The sequence below is a fragment of the Bombina bombina genome, chromosome 6, assembly GCF_027579735.1.
Source record: "Bombina bombina isolate aBomBom1 chromosome 6, aBomBom1.pri, whole genome shotgun sequence".
NCBI lineage: Eukaryota > Metazoa > Chordata > Amphibia > Anura > Bombinatoridae > Bombina > Bombina bombina.
This window is the reverse complement of record NC_069504.1, coordinates 259,048,543-259,063,402: the sequence shown is the minus strand read 5'-3', so window position 1 is coordinate 259,063,402 and position 14,860 is coordinate 259,048,543. Positions and strand designations below refer to the sequence as shown.

At 37.5% G+C, this 14,860-nt stretch overlaps 1 protein-coding gene across 1 annotated transcript in view; it reads left to right on the top strand.

Moving 5' to 3' along the window:
• The first annotated feature begins 3,817 nt into the window (after window positions 1-3,817).
• The window catches only part of MYRFL (myelin regulatory factor like), a 477,269-nt gene continuing 466,226 nt past the window's right edge, over window positions 3,818-14,860 (top strand). Inside the window, 2 exon segments of the mRNA XM_053719216.1 lie at window positions 3,818-3,834; window positions 4,793-4,903. Coding sequence (XP_053575191.1) covers window positions 3,818-3,834; window positions 4,793-4,903 — 128 coding nt within the window.

Sequence of the window (14,860 nt, the reverse complement as noted above, 5' to 3'; positions counted from 1 at the left end):
AATCATCCCGATCTGATACGATCAGGATGATTGATGCCCCCTGTTAGCGGCCGATTGGCCACGAATGTGCAGGTGGCGGCATTGCACAAACTTTTCTTTCACTCATAGTTAGTGTTTGGCTAAAGCCATTTATTATCAATCAACTGTGTTTACTCTTTTTAAATCATAATGACAACAGAAACTCCCAAAATGACCCTGATCAAAAGTTTACATACCCTGGTGATTTTGGCCTGATAACATGCACACAAGTTGACACAAAGGGGTTTGAATGGCTATTAAAGGTAACCATCCTCCCCGGTGTGTGTATAAAAGGTCAATTAGTTTCTGGACTCCTGACAGACCCTTGCATCTTTCATCCAGTGCTGCACTGAAGTTTCTGGATTCTGAGTCATGGGGAAAGAAAAAGAATTGTCAAAGGATCTGTGGGGAAAAAGTTATTTGAACTGTATAAAACAGGAAAGGGATATAAAAAAGATATCCAAGGAATTGAGAATTCAAATTAGCAGTTTTCAAACTCTAATCAAGAAGTGGAAAATGAGGCATTCTGTTTGATAACATACTGCATTAATCTTGCCATCAATTCTGACCAAATTTCCTGTGCCTTTGTAGCTCACACATCCCGAAAATATCATTGATCCACCTTAGTGTTTCACAGCAGGAATGGTGTACCTTTCATCATAGGCCTTGTTGACTCCTCCCTAAATGTAGCGTTTATGGTTGTGGCCAAAAAGCTCAATTTTGGTCTCATCACTCCAAATGACTTTGTGCCAGAAGGTTTGAGGCTTGTCTCTGTGCTGTTTGGCGTATTGTAAGTGGGATACTTTGTGGCATTTGCATAGTAATGGCTTTCTTCTGGTGACTCGACCATGCAGCCCATCTTTCTTCAAGTGCCTCCTTATTGTGCATCTTGAAACAGCCACACCACATGTCCTGTATTTCACCTGAAGTTATTTGTGGGTTTGTCTTTGCATCCCAAACAATTTTCCTGGCAGTTGTGGCTGAAATTTTAGTTGGTCTACCTGACCATGGTTTGGTTTCAACAGAACCCCTCATTTTCCACTTCTTTATTAGAGTTTGAACACTGCTGATTTGCATTCTCAATTCCTTGGATATCTTTTTATATCCCTTTCCTGTTTTATACAGTTCAACTACCTTTTCCCGCAGATCCTTTTACAATTATTTTGCTTTCCCCATGACTGATGAATCCAGAAACGTCAGTGCAGCACTGGATGAAAGATGCAAGGGTCTGTCAGGAGTCCAGAAACTCATTGACCTTTTATACACACACACTAATTACAAGCAAACAGATCACAGGTGAGGATGGTTACCTGTAATAGGCATTCAAACCCCTTTGTGTCAACTTGTGTGCATGTTATCAGGCCAAAATCACCAGGGTATGTAAACTTTTGATCAGGGTCATTTGGGTAGTTTCTGTTTTCATTATGATTTAAAAAGAGTAAACACAGTTGATTGATAATAAATGGCTTCAGCCAAACACTAACCATAAGTGAAAGAATAATGTTTGTGTTATCATTCCTATTCATTGAAAAATGGCCAGGAAATCATAAATTCTGCCAGGGTATGTAAACATATGAGCACAACTGTGTAATAAGATTATAAATTGATAGCTAAAAATACATTAAATGAGCTCTTAAAGGGACATTAAACCTAAATTTTTTCTTTCATGATTCAGATAGAGTATACTATTTTAAACAACTTTCTAATTTACTTCTATTATCTAATTTGCTTCATTCTCTTGATATTCTTTCCTGAAAAGCATATCTAGATAGGCTCAGTAGCTTCTGATTGGTGGTTGCACATAGATGCCTCATGTGATTGGCTCACCAATGTGCATTGCTATTTCTTTAACAAAGGATATCTAAAGATTGCAGCAAATTATATAATACAAGTAAATTGGAATGTTGTTTAAAATTGTATTCTCTATCTGAATCATTAAAGAGAAAATTTGGGTTTAATGACCCTTTAAGATGGATCTCGATGAGGTAAATTAAGCCTCTAAATATTCCTATCTTTTAATGTTATAGTTCTTCTATGGCATCTGGTGAGTTAATATTCTGGGAGTTAATTAACTTTTTTCCTTTCTCTCAAAGTAAAGATTTTATTTTAGGTTTTTCTGTTATTTTAAGGAATCAAAAATAGGACAGATCTCTTGGTCTGACCTGTCTCATAAATAATACTGGTCTAAAAAAATTACTTATATATTAAAAAAAGAGGAGTTCATAAAGTCTTTACCAAGATTAAAGGTAAACAAAAGTGCAAAAAGAAAATGTTCTAATTGATTAAAGTATTGTATTATTGTGCTATTGTCAGTGTATAACTAAGGGCCAGATTACGAGTAGAGTGCTAATTAACATTCCTGTTGGAGTGTTAATTGCGCTAGAAGTAAGCTTCTTCTGCTTGTTAGAATATTGTGTGTGTGTTCACGAATTCCCCATAGAAGTCAATGGAGATAAAAAATAAAAATAAAAAAAATATTGTTATTATTATCTCTCCATTACTACATATAGTGCACTGTCTCTGGTTGTTTCCATTATTTTCTAATTTACTTAATCAAAAAAGAGCCTGTGACAGTTTTAAAATATCATGTTATGTGTTTATCTATCTATCTATCTATCTATCTATCTATCTATCTATCTATCTATCTATATTTTTGTCTCTGACAACTGTGCCTGACAATGAAAGAGGTGGTATGGTTAGTTATTTAGTATCTACAAAGACGTAATGAACGCCCATCAAATTATCTCGGATACTATGTGATATCAGCAAGTAACGAGTGGAAAATCCTTGAAGATGTTAGAGAATGTTGATAATGAAGATATTTTAATATACATGTAAACACACAAATGTATTTCTGGGTAATTTACATTTTTCTGAATGTAGTTATCTACTTCTTGAGTAACTTCCCTTGATTTGACTGAAAATTACATTTTATTATTAGAATATAGTTGGAACATTTTATATATATATATATATATATATATATAAATATTTATATATATATATATATATATATAAATATTTATATATATATATATATAAAAATAAAAGTCATGGGAAAAAGAAAGCACACCCTCTCTGAATTCTATGGTTTTATGTATAAGAATTTAACAACAATCCTCTGGTCCTTTGCAGGTCTTAAAATTAGGTAAATACAACCTCAGATGAACAACAACACATGACATATTACTTACACTGTGTCAGGATTTATTTAACCAAAATAAAGCCAAAATGGAGAAGCTATGTGTGAAAAAACGAAGTACACTCTTCCTGCTTACTTAGGAATTAAGATCTTAAGTAGCAGCCAGGTGCTGCTAATCAAATGCACTTGATTAATTGATCATCAGCAAGTGTGACCACCTCTTTAAAAGCAAACATTGTGTTTACTGGTCTGGGGCATCCAGGTGTGTGTTAACACAGTGCCAAGGAGGAAAGATATCAGCAATGATCTTAGAGAAGCAATTGTTGCTGCCCATCAATTTGGGAAGGGTTATACGGCCATTTCCAAACAATCAAAGTCCATCATTCTACAGTGAGAAAGATTATTCACAAGTGGAAAACATTCAAGACAGTTGCCAGTCTTCCCAGGAGTGGACGTCCCAGCAAATTCACCCCAAGGTCAGACCATGCAATGCTCAGAGAAATTGCAAAAAAAGCAAGAGTTACGTCTCAGACTCTACAGGCATCAGTTAGCATGTTAAATGTTAAAGTTCATGACAGTACAATTAGAAAAAGACTGAACAAGTATGGTTTGTATGGAAGGGCTGCCAGGAGAAAGCCTCTTCTCCCTAAAAAGAACATGACTGCACAGATTAGGTTTGCAAAGTTGCACCTGAACAAACCACACGACTTCTGTAACAATGTCCTTTGGACAGACGAGACCAAAGTGGAGATGTTTGGCCATAATGCAGAGTGCCACATTTGGCAAAACCAAACACAGCATATCAGCACTAACACCTCATACCAACTGTCAAGCATGGTGAGGGGTGATGATTTGGGCTTGTTTTGCAGCAACAGAAATTGGGCACCTTACAGTCATTGAGTCGACCATGAACTCCTCTGTATATCAAAGTATTCTAGAGTCAAATGTAAGGCCTTCTGTCTGACAGCTAAAGCTTGGCCATAATTGAGTCATGCAACAGGACAATGATCCCAATCAAACCAGTAAATCTACAACAGAATGGCTGGAAAAAAAAATCAAGATGTTACAATGGCTCAGTCAAAGTCCAGACCTCAACCCGATTAAAATGCTATGGCGGGACCTTAAGAAAGCTGTGCATTAACTAATGCCCGCAAACCTCAATAAACTGAAGCAACGTAAAGAAGAGTGGGCCAAAATTCCTCCACAAAGATGTGAGAGACTGATAAAGTCATACAGAAAATGATTACTTCAAGTTATTGCTGCTAAAGGTGGTTCTACAAGCTATTGAATCATAAGGTGTACTTAGATTTTCACACATGGCTTCTCCATTTTGGCTTTATTTTTGTTAGATAAATCATGACACTGTGTAATATGTTACAAGCTTCCCAAGGAGTATTGATACAGCATCTAGGCTGTTGGTGTATCAGAGAAAAAAACATGTATTGTTTTCACATTGATTGTATAGTTTATAATCTGTAAAAAAAAATTTTTTATCGCTAACTGAATTTGTTAGATAGAAACACAATAATTACTGTGTGTATCATTCAATATTTCAATATTTTATCAACTTTATTGAAATACCATTACATTATTAATTTAATATCACAGTTGCAGTCATCAATTAAAGTAAAGAATAACTTTCTACTTTGTAGGACAAGATTTCCACAGAGCTCTGGAGAATCCCATGGTGGACACAAGCATGTTGGAAGAATATATCAGCAGTGACTTTGCATTTGGAGCCTTGTAAGGGTCATGTTTTGTATATTAAATATTTTGTGATTTAATTCAGATCTTACTTAGAGCTCTAAAAATAATTTGACACTATGATAAGATATTTTTGTGTATTTCAGTGAGCATGACATTAACAAACACTTGTTATATCAATTCTGAAATGTAGTGGTATCATATGTCTGCATGAAGCTGTGTATGAACCAAGAAAAAAGCTTAGATGCCTTCTTTTTCAAATAAAGATAGCAAGAGAACGAAAAAATTTGATAATAGGAGTAAATTAGAAAGTTGCTTAAAATTGCATGCTCTATCGGAATCACAAAAGAAAAAATTTGGGTTCAGTGTGCCTTTAATAATGTAAGCAAAGTCTGACTTGAGAAAGGAAGGAACTCTTCCGAAAGCTTGTGTACTTATAAATGTAAAGTTAATCCAATAAAAAAGCATCATTGCTCAATGCAATACTCTTGTTATTTTGATCTCTCTCTCTCTCTCTCTCTCTCTCTCTCTCTCTCTCTCTCTCTCTATATATATATATATATATACACACACACACAGGTGAAACTCGAAAAATTAGAATATCATGCAAAAGTTCATTTATTTCACTAATGCAACTTAAAAGGTGAAACTAATAAATGAGATAGACTCATTACATGCATAGCAAGATAGTTCAAGCCGTGATTTGTCATAATTGTGATGATTATGGCTTACAGCTCATGAAAACCCCAAATCCACAATCTCAGAAATTTAGAATATTACATGCAATCAATAAAACAAGGATTGTACATAGAACAATATCGGACCTCTGAAAAGTATAAGCATGCATACTGTCTGTATGTACTCAGTACTTGTTTTGGGCCCCTTTTGCAGCAATTACTGCCTCAATGCGGCGTGGCATGGAAGCTATCAGCCTGTGGCACTGCTGAGGTGTTATGGAAGACCAGGATGCTTCAGTAGCGGCCTTCAGCTCTTCTGCATTGTTCGGTCTCATGTCTCATCTTTCTCTTGGCAATGCCCCATAGATTCTCTATGGGGTTCAGGTCAGGCGAGTTTGCTGGCCAATCAAGCACAGTAATTCCACGGTCCTTGAACCAGGTTTTGGTGCTTTTGGCAGTGTGGACAGGTGCAAAGTCCTGCTGGAAAATGAAGTCAGCATCCCCATAGAGCTCGTCTGCGAAAGGAAGCATGAAGTGCTCCAAAATCTCTTTGTAGACGGCTGCGTTGACCTTGGACTTAAAGGGACAGTCAAGTCCAAAATAAACTTTCATGTTTCAAAATTTACTTTTATCGCCAATTTTGCTTTGTTCTTTTGGTATTCTTAGTTGAAAGCTAGACCTTGGACGGCTCATATGATAATTTCTAAGCCCTTGAAGGCCGCCTCTAATCACATGCTTTTGTATTTGCTTTTCACAGCAGGGGAGAGCTAGTTCAGGTAAACCCTATAGATAACATTGTGAGCACGCCCGTGGATTGTGGCAGACACTGCACTAATTGGCTAAAATGAAAGTCAAAAGATAATAAATAAAATGTCATGTGATCAGGGGGCTGTCAGAAGATGTTTAGATACAAGTTAATCACAGAGGTAAAAAGTGTATTATTATAACTGTGTTGGTTATGCAAAACTGGGGAATGGGTAGTAAAGGGAATATCTATCTTTTAAAACAACAAAAAATCTGGTGTTGACTGTCCCTTTAATGAAGCACAGTGGACTAACACCAGCAGATGACCTGGCTCCCCAAATCAACACAGACTGTGGAAACTTCACACTGGACTTCAAGCATCTTGCAGTGTGTGCCTCTCCATTCTTCCTCCATACTCTGGGTCCTTGGTTTCCAAATGAGATGCAACATTTGCTCTCATCAGAAAAGAGGACTTTGGACCACTGAGCAATAGACCAGGTCTGTTTTTCTTTAGCCCAGGTAAGACGCTTCTGACGTTGTTTGTTGTTCAGGAGTGGTTTGACAAGAGGAATACGACATTTGAAGCCCATGTCCAGGATCCGTCTGTGTGTGGTGGCTCTTGATGCACTGACTCCAGCCTCAGTCCACTCCTTGTGAAAGTCCCCAACACTTTTGAATGGCCTTTTCCTGACAATCCTCTCCAGGCTGTGGTCATCCCTGCTGTTAGTGCACATTTTTCTTACACACGTTTCCCTTCCACATAACTTTCTATTAATGCGCTTTGATACAGCACTTTGGGAACATCCAACTTCTTTTGCAATTACCCTTTGAGGCTTTCCCTCCTTATGGAGGGTGTCAATGATGGTTTTCTGCACAACTGTCAGGTCAGCAGTCTTTCCCATGATTGTGATTCCTACTGAACCAGACTGAGAGACCATTTAAAGGCTCAGGAACCCTTTGCAGGTGTTATGGCTTAATTAGCTGATTAGAGTGGGACACTTTGAGCCTAGAATATTGCACCTTTTCATAATATTCTAATTTTCTGAGATTGTGGATTTGGGGTTTTCATGAGCTGTAAACCATAATCATCCCAATTATGACAAATCACGGCTTGAACTATCTTGCTTTGCATGTAATGAGTCTATCTCATATATTAGTTTCACCTTTTAAGTTGCATTAGTGAAATAAATTAACTTTTGCACAATATTCAAATTTTTCGAGTTTCACCTGTATATATATATATATATATATATATATATATATATATATATATATATCATTTATTTTTAAATTTAAACCACAAACGCTTTATTTTTACTTTCATGTCTCTTTAACATTGTACACCATAAATGCTACATAACTTTAGTGTATGTTACACTGGAATGGTCTTTTAGGTCCTCATCCCAACATACAAGAGACAAGATGTAACAGGTGTTTAAAGGGACCATGCATTTTACCATGCATTTGAAAGAGCACTATTTAAACACATAGGCCTAGATTTAGAGTTCGGCGGTAGCCGTCAAAACCAGCGTTAGAGGCTCCTAACGCTGGTTTTGGCCGCCCGCTGGTATTTGGAGTCAGTCAGGAAAGGGTCTAACGCTCACTTTTCAGCCGCGACTTTTCCATACCGCAGATCCCCCTACGCCATTTGCGTAGCCTATCTTTTCAATGGGATCTTCCTAACGCCGGTATTTAGAGTCGTTTCTGAAGTGAGCGTTAGAGCTCTAACGACAAAATTCCAGCCGCCTGAAAATAGCAGGAGTTAAGAGCTTTCTGGCTAACGCCGGTTTATAAAGCTCTTAACTACTGTACCCTAAAGTACACTAACACCCATAAACTACCTATGTACCCCTAAACCGAGGTCCCCCCACATCGCCGCCACTCGATTAAAATTTTTAACCCCTAATCTGCCGACCGCCACCTACGTTATACTTATGTACCCCTAATCTGCTGCCCCTAACCCCGCCGACCCCTATATTATATTTCTTAACCCCTAACTTGCCCCCCACAACGTCGCCGCAAGCTACTTAAAATAATTAACCCCTAATCTTCCGACCGCAAATCGCCGCCACCTACGTTATCCCTATGTACCCCTAATCTGATACCCCTAACATCGCCGACCCCTATATTATATTTATTAACCCCTAATCTGCCCCCCTCAACGTCGCCGACACCTGCCTACACTTATTAACCCCTAATCTGCCGAGCGGACCTGAGCGCTACTATAATAAAGTTATGAACCCCTAACCCGCCTCACTAACCCTATCATAAATAGTATTAACCCCTAATCTGCCCTCCCTAACATCGCCGACACCTAACTTCAATTATTAACCCCTAATCTGCCGACCGGAGCTCACCGCTATTCTAATAAATGTATTAACCCCTAAAGCTAAGTCTAACCCTAACACTAACACCCCCCTAAGTTAAATATAATTTTTATCTAACGAAATTAATTAACTCTTATTAAATAACTTATTCCTATTTAAAGCTAAATACTTACCTGTAAAATAAATCCTAATATAGCTACAATATAAATTATAATTATATTATAGCTATTTTAGGATTACTATTTATTTTACAGGCAACTTTGTAATTATTTTAACCAGGTACAATAGCTATTAAATAGTTAAGAACTATTTAATAGTTACCTAGTTAAAATAATAACAAATTTACCTGTAAAATAAATCCTAACCTAAGTTATAATTAAACCTAACACTACCCTATCAATAAAATAATTAAATAAACTACCTACAATTACCTACAATTAACCTAACACTACACTATCAATAAATTAATTAAACACAATTGCTACAAATAAATACAATTAAATAAACTAGCTAAAGTACAAAAAATAAAAAAGAACTAAGTTACAGAAAATAAAAAAATATTTACAAACATAAGAAAAATATTACAACAATTTTAAACTAATTACACCTACTCTAAGCCCCCTAATAAAATAACAAAGCCCCCCAAAATAAAAAATTCCCTACCCTATTCTAAATTAAAAAAGTTACAAGCTCTTTTACCTTACCAGCCCTGAACAGGGCCCTTTGCGGGGCATGCCCCAAGGATTTCAGCTCTTTTGCCTGTAAAAAAAAACATACAATACCCCCCCCCAACATTACAACCCACCACCCACATACCCCTAATCTATCCCAAACCCCCCTTAAATAAACCTAACACTAATCCCCTGAAGATCTTCCTACCTTGTCTTCACCATCCAGGTATCACCGATCCGTCCTGGCTCCAAGATCTTCATCCAACCCAAGCGGGGGTTGGCGATCCATAATCCGGTGCTCCAAAGTCTTCCTCCTATCCGGCAAGAAGAGGACATCCGGACCGGCAAACATCTTCTCCAAGCGGCATCTTCGATCTTCTTCCATCCGGTGCGGAGCGGGTCCATCTTGAAGCAGGCGACGCGGATCCATCCTCTTCTTCCGATGTCTCCCGACTAATGACGGTTCCTTTAAGGGACGTCATCCAAGATGGCGTCCCTCGAATTCCGATTGGCTGATAGGATTCTATCAGCCAATCGGAATTAAGGTAGGAATTTTCTGATTGGCTGATGGAATCAGCCAATCAGAATCAAGTTCAATCCGATTGGCTGATCCAATCAGCCAATCAGATTGAGCTCGCATTCTATTGGCTGTTCCGATCAGCCAATAGAATGCGAGCTCAATCTGATTGGCTGATGGGATCGGCCAATCGGATTGAACTTGATTCTGATTGGCTGATTCCATCAGCCAATCAGAAAATTCCTACCTTAATTCCGATTGGCTGATAGAATCCTATCAGCCAATCGGAATTCGAGGGACGCCATCTTGGATGACGTCCCTTAAAGGAACCGTCATTAGTCGGGAGACATCGGAAGAAGAGGATGGATCCGCGTCGCCTGCTTCAAGATGGACCCGCTCCGCACCGGATGGAAGAAGATCGAAGATGCCGCTTGGAGAAGATGTTTGCCGGTCCGGATGTCCTCTTCTTGCCGGATAGGAGGAAGACTTTGGAGCACCGGATTATGGATCGCCAACCCCCGCTTGGGTTGGATGAAGATCTTGGAGCCAGGACGGATCGGTGATACCTGGATGGTGAAGACAAAGTAGGAAGATCTTCAGGGGATTAGTGTTAGGTTTATTTAAGGGGGGTTTGGGTTAGATTAGGGGTATGTGGGTGGTGGGTTGTAATGTTGGGGGGGGGTATTGTATGTTTTTTTTTACAGGCAAAAGAGCTGAAATCCTTGGGGCATGCCCCGCAAAGGGCCCTGTTCAGGGCTGGTAAGGTAAAAGAGCTTGTAACTTTTTTAATTTAGAATAGGGTAGGGAATTTTTTATTTTGGGGGGCTTTGTTATTTTATTAGGGGGCTTAGAGTAGGTGTAATTAGTTTAAAATTGTTGTAATATTTTTCTTATGTTTGTAAATATTTTTTTATTTTCTGTAACTTAGTTCTTTTTTATTTTTTGTACTTTAGCTAGTTTATTTAATTGTATTTATTTGTAGCAATTGTGTTTAATTAATTTATTGATAGTGTAGTGTTAGGTTAATTGTAGGTAATTGTAGGTAGTTTATTTAATTATTTTATTGATAGGGTAGTGTTAGGTTTAATTATAACTTAGGTTAGGATTTATTTTACAGGTAAATTTGTTATTATTTTAACTAGGTAACTATTAAATAGTTCTTAACTATTTAATAGCTATTGTACCTGGTTAAAATAATTACAAAGTTGCCTGTAAAATAAATATTAATCCTAAAATAGCTATAATATAATTATAATTTATATTGTAGCTATATTAGGATTTATTTTACAGGTAAGTATTTAGCTTTAAATAGGAATAAGTTATTTAATAAGAGTTAATTTATTTCGTTAGATAAAAATTATATTTAACTTAGGGGGGTGTTAGTGTTAGGGTTAGACTTAGCTTTAGGGGTTAATACATTTACTAGAATAGCGGTGAGCTCCGATCGGAAGTTTAGGGGTTAATAATTGAAGGTAGGTGTCGGCGATGTTAGGGAGGGCAGATTAGGGGTTAATACTATTTATGATAGGGTTAGTGAGGCGGATTAGGGGTTAATAACTTTATTATAGTAGCGCTCAGGTCCGCTCGGCAGATTAGGGGTTAATAAGTGTAGGTAGGTGTCGGCGACGTTGTGGGGGGCAGATTAGGGGTTAATAAATATAATATAGGGGTCGGCGATGTTAGGGCAGCAGATTAGGGGTACATAGGGATAACGTAGGTGGCGGCGTTTTACGGAGCGGCAGATTAGGGGTTAAAAGTGTAATGCAGGGGTCAGCGATAGCGGGGGCGGCAGATTAGGGGTTAATAAGTGTAAGGGTAGGGGTGTTTAGACTCGGGGTACATGTTAGGGTGTTAGGTGCAGACGTAGGAAGTGTTTCCCCATAGGAAACAATGGGGCTGCGTTAGGAGCTGAACGCTGCTTTTTTGCAGGTGTTAGGTTTTTTTTTCAGCTCAAACAGTCCCATTGTTTCCTATGGGAGAATCGTGCACGAGCACGTTTTTGAGGCCGGCCGCGTCCGTAAGCAACTCTGGTATCGAGAGTTGCATTTGCGGTAAAAATGCTCTACCCTCCTTTTTTGGAGCCTAACGCAGCATTTGTTTTAACTCTCGATACCAGAGTTAAATTTATGGTGCGGCCAGAAAAAAGCCCGCGGAGCGTTAACAGCCCTTTTACCGCCGAACTCCAAATCTAGGCCATAATAAATTGGATGGCAAAAGGGTAAAGATAAAACACTTTTATGTTGAACTAGGCCTTAGGGACTGATTGTTCACTGGCTTATAAACAGCATTCCTACTGCTTTATTGGTGGACTCACTTCACAAGCATAAAACACATAACATATATATATTATTTTAGTTTAGAAACATCAATTTTACAGATAAAAGGCAACTTTCGCTACCAAAATGCTTGTAAAAGATTTATTTGTATACAGGATATTTCCAGTGCAGAGTATAACTGCTAATGTATACAATAAATTAATAAAAATGCTGAGCTTTAATCACTTTGTTTAAACAGAATGTTTTCCTGACCATAAAAAAGGTCACACCTGGCTATTACATTTTACTGTCTGCTGATTTGTATTTATGTTGGTCCTAAGACATAATTCAGATTCATTTTATAGGTACAGTTTGTTAAAGGGACAGTCTAGTCAGATTTATATGGGACATGCAATTTTAAAAAACATCAAATTTGCTTTGTTCTATTGGTATTCTTTGTTGAAAGCTAAACCTAGGTATGTTCACAAACTGATTTCTAAGCCATTGAAGGCTGCCGCTTATCTCAGTGCCTTTTAACAGCTTTTCACAGCTAGACAGCCCTAGTTCATGTGTGCCATATAGATAACATTGAGTCAGCACTGATTGGCTAAAATGCAAATCTGTCAAAAGAATTGAAGTGTATTAATATAACAGTGTCGGTTATGCAAAACTGGGGAATGGATAATAAAGGGATTATCTATCTTTTTAGACAATACAAATTCTGGAGTAAACTGAACATTTAATTCTTATCAGACTATTGATTGTCCTGTTTGCATGTTCAGATGATAGTGACATTCTTCAAAGAGATGTCAGGTAAGGACAGTGATAAGGGTCCTTTATTTAGCTTGTCTGAAGTGGAAACTATTCCCAGATGCCATTTCCAACAACATACATCACTTTAAAATGATTTTAAAGATAGTCAACTCCAATATTTGTATTGTTTAAAAAGATAGATAATCCCTTTATTACCCATTCCCCAGTTTTGCACAGCCAACATGGTTATATTAATAAAGACATTATCTATCTTTTTAAACAATAACAATGTTGGTGTTGAGTGTCCCTTTAAACTATTTGTATGCAATGCATGATAAACTTGTGTGTCATTATTTTCTAAATATTACACACACACACTTTATAGTTCCATGTTAAGCATGGGTTTACCTTTGTAAAACACCAACATTTCCAATTCCATACTTATGGCATTCAAGAATTATTAACGGAAAAAAAACTTTATGCAGAAAATGAGAAAGCTTAAAAAATATATATTAGAAAAAATAATATTAAAATATTTTTTGATTTTTCAGGGGTGAGCACTCATTTTGACAATGTATACACACTTTTACTGCTGTCCCAAATCACTTATGGGTAGATTTAGAGTTTGGCGTTAGCCGTCAAAAGCAGCGTTAAGGGGTCCTAACGCTGCTTTTTACCGTCCGCTGGTATTTAGAGTGAGGCAGGAAAGGGTCTACCGCTCACTTCCTTACCGCGACTCCAGGCTACCGCAGATCCCCTTACATCAATAGCGTATCCTATCTTTTCTATGGGATTTGCCTAACGCTGGTATTTGGAGTCTTGGAAGAAGTGAGCGGTAGAGCCTCTACCGACAAGACTCCTACCGCCAAAAAAAGTCAGTAGTTAAGAGCTTTATGGGCTAACGCCGGAATATAAAGCTCCTAACTACTGTGCTATAAAGTACACTAACACCCATAAACTACCTATGTACCCCTAAACCGAGCCCCCCCCCCACATCGCGAACCCTCTAATAAAAATGTTTAACCCCTAATCTGCCGACCGGACACCGCCGCCACCTACATTATCCCTATGAACCCCTAATCTGCTGCCCCTAACATCGCAACACCTATATTATATTTATTACCCCCTAATCTGCCCCCCCCCCAACGTCGCCGCTACCTAACTACACTTATTAACCCCTAATCTGCCGACCGGACATCGCCGCCATTATAATAAATGTATTAACCCCTAAGATGGCTCCGCTCCACTCTGCTCCGGATGGATGAAGATTGAAGACGCCGCCTGGATGAAGACTTCTACCGGATGAAGGACCTCCTCTGCGCACCCTGGATGAAGAATTTGGCTTGACTGGGTGAAGACGACTCAAGGTAGGATGATCTTCAGGGGGTTAGCGATAGTTTTTTTTAAGGGGGGTTTGGGTGGGTTAGAGTAGGGGTATGTGGGTTGTAATGTTGGGGGGGGTATTGTATTTTTATTTTCAGGTAAAAGAGCTGATTACTTTGGGGCAATGCCCCGCAAAAGGCCCTTTTAAGGGCTGGTAAAAGAGCTGATTACTTTTGTAATTTAGAATAGGGTAGGGCATTTTTTTATTTTGGGGGGATTTTTTATTTTATTAGGGGGCTTAGATTAGGTGTAATTAGTTTAAACTTCTTGTAATTTTTTTTATTTTTTATAATTTAGTGTTTGTTTTTGTATTATAGATTAGTTTATTTAATTGTATTTTAGTTTAGCTAATTGTAGTTTATTTATTTAATTAATTTAATGATAGTGTAGTGTTAGGTGTATTTGTAACTTAGGTTATGATTTATTTTACAGGTAATTTTGTATTTATTTTAACTAGGTAGCTATTAAATAGTTATTAACTATTTAATAGCTATTTTACCTAGTTAAAATAAATACAAAGTTGCCTGTAAAATAAATATAAATCCTAAAATAGCTACAATGTAACTATTAGTTATATTGTAGCTATATTAGGGTTTATTTGATAGGTAAGTATTTCGTTTTAAATAGGAATAATTTATTTAATTATAGGAATATTATTTCGTTTAATAA